The 10,778-nt window shown below is 40.9% G+C and overlaps 1 protein-coding gene across 2 annotated transcripts in view; it reads left to right on the top strand.

Annotated features, from left to right (window-relative positions):
• ext1c (exostoses (multiple) 1c) overlaps positions 1-8,494 on the top strand; it is a 73,815-nt gene extending 65,321 nt beyond the window's left edge. For both annotated transcript variants that reach the window (XM_079590555.1, XM_079590556.1), the window contains exons 7-13: positions 327-459; positions 1,671-1,789; positions 2,616-2,711; positions 3,454-3,540; positions 4,488-4,648; positions 6,216-6,387; positions 8,029-8,494. In XM_079590555.1, the coding sequence (XP_079446681.1) occupies positions 327-459; positions 1,671-1,789; positions 2,616-2,711; positions 3,454-3,540; positions 4,488-4,648; positions 6,216-6,387; positions 8,029-8,214 (954 nt within the window). In that variant the 3' untranslated portion in view covers positions 8,215-8,494. The remainder of the gene's footprint in view (positions 1-326; positions 460-1,670; positions 1,790-2,615; positions 2,712-3,453; positions 3,541-4,487; positions 4,649-6,215; positions 6,388-8,028) is intronic.
• Positions 8,495-10,778: the final 2,284 nt, after the last annotated feature.

Genomic DNA, 10,778 nt, shown 5'->3' with positions numbered 1-10,778 from the left:
CGCTTGTGGCACAGTGACCTATTTTTAACTAAAAATAAATAATGTGTACTCATAACCAGTGTAATCTCTTTATATGACAATCAGTTTATTCAATGAGATCTCTGTGTGGGCGGATCTGTCAGCCGCGACGTCGCAGAAATAGGAACCGTTTCTAAATTAGAAACTTCGCGTGTCGCCGTCGCGTCTGGTTAGGACAAAAACTCTGATTAACATGGAAAATATACCTTTTATCGCGTGTCGCGGCGTCGCGTCGCGTGTAGTTAGGACACGGTGTTATTGTAAAGTGTCACCGTTATATGTAACGCTGCTGTTATTCTGTCTGTCAGATCATAAAGGACCGCGTTTACTCGCACATCTCCAGAAATAAGTTCATGTGGAACGCCTTACCTGGAGGGCTGCTGGTTCTGCCCGAGTACTCCACGCACCTGGCGCACTACCCCTTCTACTACCACAGCCTGGGTGAGCGCGCTGGAGAGGCTTCTCCAAATAAAACTAATATTATTGAAAATACTGTTATTTTAAAAATGTATGTTTAATGCAATGTGTGACTTGCTGCTTCTGAAATTTACTAGCAATTTCAGTAATACATTATTCCAATATCCACTTTAGACATTCTACTCACTATAAGTTACTTCGCAACTACATGCCAGCTAAGCAGTCATTACATTTATGCATTTGGCAGAAGCTTTTATGCTTTTATCCAAAGCGACTTACATTGCATTTCAAGGTACATTCTTATCAGTTCTTGGTTTCCCTGGGAATCAAACCCATCATTAGAGAATCTAGTGTGCATATAGTACACTCTAAAAAATGCTGGGTTGTTTCAACCCAATTTTGGGTCAAATATGGACAAACCCAAATGTTGGGTTAAAAATGTAATTTAAAAATGTAACCCAACAGATGGGTTTGTCCATATTTGACCCAAAATTGGGTTGAAACAACCCAGCATTTTTTAGAGTGTATGCATAGGCAGAGTAGGTACTTCTTTTGAATAAGTTCTTACTTTGTGACCCATAAAAAAGTATGTTCCATATAGTATGAATTAGGGCTGCACAATTAATCGAATTACAATTACGGATTGCACAATTATATAATCATTCAAAGGCGCAATTAGAAAAAATTTACATTATTCTGTGTGCTTAAGATGTGTGTTCGTTCTCTACAGTTTATCTTATCTTAAGGTTTTTTTTCCCCATTGTTTAATTTTAGTTTTAGTATAACATTATAATACCATGCATATTTTTACTTTGGTTTCTTTAAATATTTTTTTATATACCGATAATTGACATTTGAGGCTCTAGAGAAAAGCAATACAAGTTTTTCAGGAAGAGTGTTTTCAGCTTCTTTATTTTGATATTACAACAATATGGCATGTAGCCGCTTCAAACAATGGCATAAAGCTATTCAAAACATCATTCAATGTAAATTAAGATAATCGCAATTACAATTTCAAGGGAATAATCGACAATTATGATTGTCACAATCGTGCAGCCGTATGAATGTTGTCCATCATATGCACACTTCAGAATCTCCCCGGAAGTAAAAGGTCACCGGGAACTTTTTACTTCTTTTGTCACATGCAGTTTTTCGCCTGCTATATAGTAAGGAAGTATGCGATTTGGGACGTGTCCTAAAGTTAAGTACGCTCACTCTCTGTCTGTCCTCTGTAGGGATCAGCCCAGGTCAGGAGTTCACCGCGGTCATTCATGCCACCTCACCTCTGCTCTCCCAGTCTCAGCCAATCATGAAGCTCCTTCAGGTCGTCTCCAAATCCAAATATTGCTCACAGGTCAGTGTTACTGATCTTTACAAACTTAAGCTGTCTTCCTATTGCACCACTGATGAAGAACATTTGCTCGTGATATTAATGCAGATCCACATTGATTATTAAAGGGATAGTTCACTGAGCCCATGGTTTACTCAGCCTCAGTCATCAGGTGTATATGACATTCTTCTCTTTAGACGAAGAGTTATATTAAAAAAATGTCCTGGCTCTTCCAAGCTTTATAATGGCAGTGAATGTCTTTGTAAGTCCATCAAAGCGCATCCATCCGTGATTAAAGTTCTCTGCGGGGGTTAATAAAGGCCTTCTGAGGACAAGTTTCAAACTTTATAGACTAAAATAACTAGCTTACGGCCGTACGCACGCATCGATTTACGCCAAAAGAGAAACACTTGACCCGACGCACAACGTAATGGCGGCTCTCGCGGTTCTTTTTTGGCGTAAATCGATACGTGCGTACGGCCGTAAGCTAGTTATTTTAGTCTATAAAGTTTTAAATGTGGATCTTGTTCTTACACGGACGTATCGCTTCACTTCAGAAGGCCTTTATTAACCCGCGCAGAGCCTGTGGAGCACTTTAATCACTTCCAAAGACATACAGCCATTCACTCCCATTATAAAGCCTGGAAGAGCCAGGACATTTATAACTCTGATTGTGTTCGTCTGACAGAAGAATGTCAAATACAGATAGGATGACTTCAGGGTGAGTAAATTTCATTTTTGGGTGAACTCTCCCTTTTAAGTAGTTGGCCAGTCAAAAGCCAACAGGAGCATCAGCCAGGTGCGCATGCTGTGATAGTGAGAGTGTGTGTGTGTGTGTGTTCTTGCTCAGATCATCATCCTGTGGAACAGTGAGAAGTCGCTCCCTCAGCGCAGTAAATGGCCGCCGATGCCAGTGCCGCTCATCGTCACAGACGGCAGAAGGAAAGTGAGTATTGAAGCGAGAATGCAGTCTCTCTCTCTGTCTGTCTGTGTCTCTCTTTCTTTCTCTCTCTCCTCTCTCTCTCTCTCTCTCTCTCTCTGTCTGTCTGTGTCTCTCTTTCTTTCTTTCTCTCTCTCCCCTCTCTCTCTCTCTCTCTGTCTGTCTGTGTCTCTCTTTCTTTCTTTCTCTCTCTCCCCTCTCTCTCTCTCTCTCTCTCTCTCTGTCTGTCTGTGTCTCTCTTTCTTTCTTTCTCTCTCTCCCCTCTCTCTCTCTCTCTCTCTCTCTCTCTCTCTCCCCCCCCCTCTCTCTCTCCCCCCTCTCTCTCTCCCCCCCCTCTCTCTCTCTGTCTGTCTGTCTGTCTGTCTCTCTTTCTTTCTCTCTCTCCCCTCTCTCTCTCTCTCTCTCTCTCCCCCCCTCTCTCTCCCCCCCCCTCTCTCCCCCCCCCCCTCTCTCTCCCCCCCCCCTCTCTCTCTCTCTGTCTGTCTGTCTGTCTGTGTCTCTCTTTCTTTCTCTCTCTCCCCTCTCTCTCTCTCCCCCCCCCTCTCTCTCTCTCTGTCTGTGTCTCTCTTTCTTTCTCTCTCTCCCTCTCTCCCCCTCTCTCTCTCTCTCCCCCCCCCCTCTCTCTCTCTGTCTGTGTCTGTGTCTCTCTTTCTTTCTCTCTCTCCCCTCTCTCTCCCTCTCTCCCCCTCTCTCTCTCTCTCTCCCCCCCCCCCTCTCTCTCTCTCAGCTCTTTTCTCTGTGTTCGCAGACGAGCAGTCGATTTCTTCCACACGCAGCGATTGAGACGGAGGCGGTGTTGAGTCTGGATGAGGACACGGTGCTGTTGACCAGCGAGGTGAGTCTGCCTCTTCATCACACACTGTTCGAGATTTTACTGTGAAATTACAGTATATTCCAGGTTAATACTTTCAGAGTAGGACTTCTCTTGTACGTAACGGCACTCTCAGAAATTTTCAGAAGTTTTTAAGTTAAAAAAAAACGCGTTTACAGTGCTGTTAAAAACTAAAATTACTATAAACAAACAATATCACACTGTATTATTAAAGTGCATGTGCACACAGCATGAATATATTAATTTATATTTTTTGTTGCGTGTCACCGTTATTGTGTTTTTAGTCTCTGCATCATTAAGTGCATTTATATTTCATTGAAATTAACATGCAATTAAGTGTCTGCAAACATTACATTTAGTTCGCACTTGGGAATATTCTTTTAAAGTATTATTTCCATAATAAATACTTATTTTAAAAGTGTATTATAAGAAAAAAAATAAGAAAAACATTTTTGTTTTGCAAGATGATGTCAAATCTTTTAAAGATGAATCACTGTTGTGAAAGATTCATCTACAAACAGTTATTCATTTGAAATAAGTTATTAATAAATCTTCATGCTTAAATAATGCTAACCTTAAATCTTCATTGTCAAGAATATGAAAATCCGCCAATTAGCATATTTTTTATTCTAACTTGTCATCGTTTTAACAAATGTTTTCATTTGCCACACTTCTGACTCGGCTGGATTCAATTTGGATATGAATAAACAAGGTCCAAGATCCCAAGCAAAGGAACACGATCACCATTATGATGATTTACAGTGCAATTACAGCTTTAGAGCAATTATAATTTTAGAATGTTTACAGTGGTAAACAATTACTTTTATAATTGGCTATATAGTGACAATAAAGGTATTCAATTACATGTTCTTACAGTGGCACAGTTAAAGACAACTTTATAATGTGACTTCAGATTACACATGTTTTTCCTCTCTAATCTGACTCTACAGATCAATTTTGCTTTCCATGTGTGGCGGAGTTTCCCCGAGAGGATTGTCGGCTATCCTCCCAGGAGCCATTTCTGGGACCCTGTAAAGAAAGCCTGGGGTTACACCTCTAAATGGACCAACGAGTACTCCATCGTCCTCACCGGAGCCGCGTTTTATCACAGGTAATCGACACAGCGGACACATCCTAACTGTGGGGTCTACCATGGACCCGCGCAATGCAGCGCCAGGCGCGACGCAAGTGTGCTATGCTAGTGTCAGCCCGACGCAGTTTTCATTTTCATGTCCTGCGCCACGTTTTTTAAAAAGCAAATGCATTTGCGTCCATCTGTGCATCCATGAGCTGCTGGTCTGAGAACGAGTGTGTTCAGGCGCAGTATTGGATCGTTGCTATTTTGAGGAACAGAAATAGGCTGAGCCGTTGACCAACTGAACCCTGCTCTAAAGCCAATGGCGCAGTATTTTTGTTTGTTATATAAAGAGCGTGTTCACATTTAACTTATTACACACACAGGGACACGCAGCAGCACACAAACATGCCAAATATAAAAAAATAAAAGGATTACAATGTAAAATATTATTATTGTACATAAAGATATGGTGGAATCCGGCTCCCGTAGATGGTCTGTTTATGCTTTAACCTCACACACACACACACACACACACACACAGTTTTAACCTCTCACACACACACACACACACAGCTTTAACCTCACACACACACAGTTTTAACCTCTCTCACACACACACACACACACACACACACACAGCTTTAACCTCACACACACACACACACACACACAGTTTTAACCTCTCACACACACACACACACACACACACACAGTTTTAACCTCACACACACACAGTTTTAACCTCACACACACACACACAGCTTTAACCTCACACACACACACACACACACACACACAGCTTAAACCTCACGCATGAGCAGATCTGTTTCCTCGCTAGAGAAGCGTTCAGTTTTCCACGATCAAATTCCGTCATGTAAATAGCGAATCCGCCATGACGCAAGCGCAACTGGCAGTTAAAGGGAATGAGAGATGAGACTCTGATTGGTTTAACGCACGTTACGCTCAAAACACACCAGTTACTCATTAAGAGAATAGAGACGACACTTTTAGACCAGCGCCGGGACCGCTGACCATTTGTCCCGTCGTTAAACTAGCAAAAGTGGATTCGGACACGACCTAAGTGCACTTGAGTCGTGCGCTTTAGACCAGGGGTCAGCAAACTCGGTCCTGGAGGGCCGCTGTCCTGCAGAGTTTAGAGTTTAGTCCACTAGATGGCCACATTGCGAATTAAATCTCAAAACAAATGTCTATACAGAAAAAAATGATCACCAAAAAAAGGACTGAAATCTATTTCTTCAGGGTAAACTGTGGCCTGTAAATCGTATATATAGAAAGTTTCTCTCTGTAAAAGTAACTTTAATCGGCCACCACGCCGAATATTTTTTTTTATCGTTTCTAAATGGCTTTCTGGATTGCTGTTGTGCACATTTTGGAAGTGTTTTGCCATAGGATAATCCAAATTACCTAGTTGGAGCTAAACTCTGCAGGACAGCGGCCCTCCAGGACCGAGTTTGGTGACCCCTGCTTTAGACCATGCGCTTAGATCCTTAAAATAGGGCTCTGGAAGTCTCTCCGGCTTCATCAGCTTAACGTGATCAGCGCAGACTCTCGATCATGTGCTGATGCTTCTGTCTCACAGGTACTACCATCACCTGTTCTCTCACTACCTGCCCTCCTCTCTGCGTGCGCTGGTGGATCGCACCGCTAACTGTGAGGATATCCTGATGAATTTCCTGGTCTCCTCTGTGACACACATGCCTCCGATTAAAGTGGCGCAGAGAAAGCAGTATAAAGAGATGCCGACCCTGCAGGTGAGGCCCGAGCCAACAGTGTGTACTTACAGCTCAACTTTACACAGCCTTTGCAGAACATGCCAGATGTTCATCATTTTAACAAAGAGGGATCAAAAAAATTGCACTTTATTTTTTAAGTTGTATAACAGAATTTACACAAATTAACCAGTTTAAAAGTTTATATACACTTGTAAAAGAAACCATATTATACTTGTTGGTGTTTTCAGGCTCGACTAGAACAGGTTTGAATGTTGATTATTTTCCTCATATTCTCCATTGTTGCGAAGACTGTGTTCCCCGTACAACGCCGTAACTCGCTGCTTCACTACTGTAGTAAGATGCATCGTTGAAGAAATCAACTTGCTAGTCACGACTGTTTCCCGAAACCTTACTGTCGCAAAGTGGGCGTTCAACCACGTTGGTTAATGATGTCACAAGCATGGTGGAGTAATAACTACTGTTAATGAATCTGTTTGAGATCGAATTAATGCTCTATGTTTTGCTATAAATGACAGACATGACATCTGAGGAATATTTCTTATTTTTCTCAGTTATTTTGCTTTATTTCCAGACTCACTCATAGACTCGTTCTTACACTCGAGCTCGTTCACACATGCGCACTCTTCAAAAACTGTGCTTTAAATCTCTTGACAAACTAAAAGACGTAAATGACATTTGTATGTATTCTAAATAAAAGACACAGATTGCACTGAATGTCAGCTTGCTTATTTTGCTCAAGATTCTCTCAAGAGTCCACATGTCATGCAAACAAGAAACTCTGCTTTTAACCACAGCTCGAGATCTGCGCAAACACACAACTCTGCGATGCTCTTTACGAATGTTCGTTTCGGGATAACGACATAACTTGCGACCATAGTTGGCTAACAATGCTTTTGGGAAACGCCCCCTTTTAGCTCCTTCTGAAAAGCACACTGTGCTCTGATTGGTCGGCTGGAGCAGTGTGTTGTGATTGGTCGAGCGCTTCGAGTGTGTTTGGGAAATGTCCCGCCCCTTACCATAACCGCCAGTTTAACACACTACTAACTAACTCAACCAGGCCCCGCCCCTTTATTCTGCGCATTAATTATTATAATGAGGAATATTGTGACGTGTTCGTTCCCGGAAGAAACTCAAGACTACAATGGAGGCGTTCAGGAGTTCAGAAACACTGACACTGATATAGAGAAGAACTCCCGCTGGAGCGACTGTGTGTCATTAACCGGATGATCCACGACTGTTTTTTTTTATATTTGTCTGTATGAATGTTTTGATATTTGTTATTAATCTGTCCGCTGTTCATCAAGTAAAAATCATCCAGGTCAAGCACATTCTTTGGGTTTGTCTTCTGGGAAACATAAATATTTTCTGAACGACAGCACTAAAAATGAAAAATGTACACATCATCATCATCCTTTTCAAAAGTTTACACCCCCTGGCTCTTCGGCTACGTCTACATTAATCCGGACACTTTTGAAAAATGGCGTATTAATTTCAATTCAACGCTCTGCCCACACTAGTGTTTTCATCCACACTTAAAACACTTTACTAACGGTAGGCCAAAACATAGAGAAAATATGTGTTTTCACATGTTTCGGGATTAGTATAGACTTGCCCTTAAAGTCTATGTTTTTAACATCTTATTTTCTGTCTCCTTCAAAGGGCACGAAGATGGCGCCGTGGGCGAACCCGGAGCACTTTACCCAGAGGCAGGAGTGTGTCAACACCTTCGCGAGCTGGTTCGGGTACATGCCTCTAATGCACTCTCAGTTTCGCCTGGACCCAGTGCTCTTTAAGGACCACGTGTCTGTCCTGCGCAAGAGGTACAAAGACCTGGAGCGCGTCTGAGCCGAGCCGAACGCAGTGGAGACTGACTTATCTCTACCCCTACGCTACTGGCTGCTAGCTTGTGATGGCCAGTCGGTGGACAAGAGAGGGGTTTTCCTCTTATGACCAGTTCTCAACATATGACTGACAGCTTCATGGATGAGAAAACATCACAGATCTGTCAATCATTCCAGCTGCTGTTTCATTGGAGGAGTTTGTAGCGTTACGGTGCTGTGGACTAACACACGGCAGCGAGTCGCCAAGCTGAAGTTACATGACCAATAAAATAATTCCAAAATGCAAATTGTGTGTGGATGAATTTGTAAAAAGTATCTTTTATTTTGATGTTTTAGAAAAAAAGTACTATCCAAAAGGGGTATTTAACAAATAACATGGACATTTGTCTTTTCCACATCAGAAATTAGGTAATTTTGACATTTTAAAGTTGAATTAGGAATTATTTATTACAGTACATAGGAAAGTGTATCAGATGCAGAAGCAAATGACGATTCTTATGAATTGTTCAAAAAGATTCTCCAACTCTGGAGTTACTGGTTTTGAAACACTCTGAGATCTGACTGAATAAACATCTACTTACCGATTTGAAAACTGAAATTACTTTCAATGGTGTCCATCTCTAAAATTAAGCTTTGTTCACTTGAAGTTAAATGTAAATCAGTGTAGTTACTGACTGGATGTTCATATGGCATGGCAAAAATGTAGTGTGACAATTAAAAAGCTTCTACTACCGTTCAAAGTTTAGGGTCAGAAAGATTATCAATGTCTCTTCTGCTCACCAAGGTTGCATTTATTTTATCAAACATACTGTAAAAACAGTAATATTGTGAAAAGATATAGTCATTTAAAACAGTTGTTTTCTATGTGAATATACAGTAAAGTGTAATTTATTCCTGTGATCAAAGCTGAATTTATCATCATTACTCCAGTCTTCAGTGTCACATGATCCTTCAGAAATCACTATAATATGATGATCTGATGCTCAAGACACATTTATGATTATTATCAATGTTGAAACAAAGCAGTTGAACAGTAGAAATCATAATAAAAAAAATTCAGTATTCTGTTCAAAATAAGATTACTTATTTGAAGTAGAAATCTTCTGTGACATTATTAATGTCTTTCTTTAAGTGACTTTTTCATCAATTGAACTCATACTTACGGACCCCGAACTTTTGATCGGTATTGCAAGAGTGTGAAACATCACTGAAAAGACCATAAGCACTATTATTCAGTCGTGCAAACATCATCATCATGGCTTTGACATTACTTCCTCAAACTGATGCTGATCCAGTGCTTTGATAAAGCTGTTATTAATCAGAGCATTGGGATGATTAATGATGTAAATGAGGCAGGAGCCGCGGAGTCTGACCTCGTCTGTCCAGATGCACGAGAGACCGTCGTGACTGAAGATGGTCCGGTGTTTATGAATACAAGAGAGTGTCCAGTCAGATGTTTGAAGGGGCTCTTTGGGGTCGGGAATTCAAATAAATGTAGAAAAGAGAAAATCCAAGCCACTCTTCTTCAAAATTATTTAAAAAGCCTTTATTTTACTGGCTAATTCATAATAGAAAAATTAAAAGACATAGGGAGAAGCAACCCACGCGTAGCAGCGCAAACAGCCTTCATCAGGGTGTGCTTTCCAAGCAAACAATTCCCCCTTTTGTGTGCTAACTAGAAACACCGACCTGAGTGACATGGCAAGTTTCCACTGAAGCATGCCAAAATAATACATACACATACAAAGAGAGTCCACTAGATGGCCACATCGCGAATTAAATCTCAAAACAAATGTATATACAGAAAAAAATGATCACCAAAAAAAGGACTGAAATCTATTTCTTCAGTGTAAACTGTGGCCTGTAATTTGTATAGAAAGTTTCTCTCTGTAAAAGTAACTTTAATCGGTCACCACGCCGAATATTTTTTTTGATCGTTTCTAAACCCTCAAGGCCTTCTGAATTGCTGTTGTGCACATTTTGGAAGTGTTTTGCCATAGGATAATCCAAATGAGCTTTTCTAATGGCATTTTTATGCTCCGATACTCTTTGAGACGTCTCTTGGTCCGGCCTACATAAAAGCATCAACATTTACATGATAACCCGTATACCACAAAAGTACTATTGCAATTAATGAATGCTTTTATGTCATACATCTTATTTGTCTTGAAATTACAGAATTGTTTGCATACTTTAATATTGGAACAGTGATTCCAAGACTCACCTTTGGTCTGTACAGCCAAGTAATCTGTTTTTCGGCAGGAAGATGATACGTACCAGCCTATCGCGTAATGGGGGAAATCCTGAAGCTAGTTTTTGGAGGTGCAGAAAACACTTCTCTAAGCACAGGGTCACTCTTGATAAGATTCCAATCTGAGTGTAAAATCCTTCTTATGGGATTGGCCAAAGAGCTATATTCTGTCACAAAATAAACAGGAGGGTTTCCTCTTCTTCTGGAGTAGCTCTGATCTAGGGATAGACTGGGCTTTCCTGTAAGCATTATTTACAATTTCTGTTGATAGCCCCTTTGTAAAAATTACTTTAGCTTGCACTTCATATTCATATCGG

The sequence above is a fragment of the Phoxinus phoxinus genome (genome assembly GCF_949152265.1).
Source record: "Phoxinus phoxinus genome assembly, chromosome: 19".
Classification (NCBI taxonomy): domain Eukaryota; kingdom Metazoa; phylum Chordata; class Actinopteri; order Cypriniformes; family Leuciscidae; genus Phoxinus; species Phoxinus phoxinus.
This window is presented reverse-complemented; position numbering and strand designations above follow the sequence as displayed.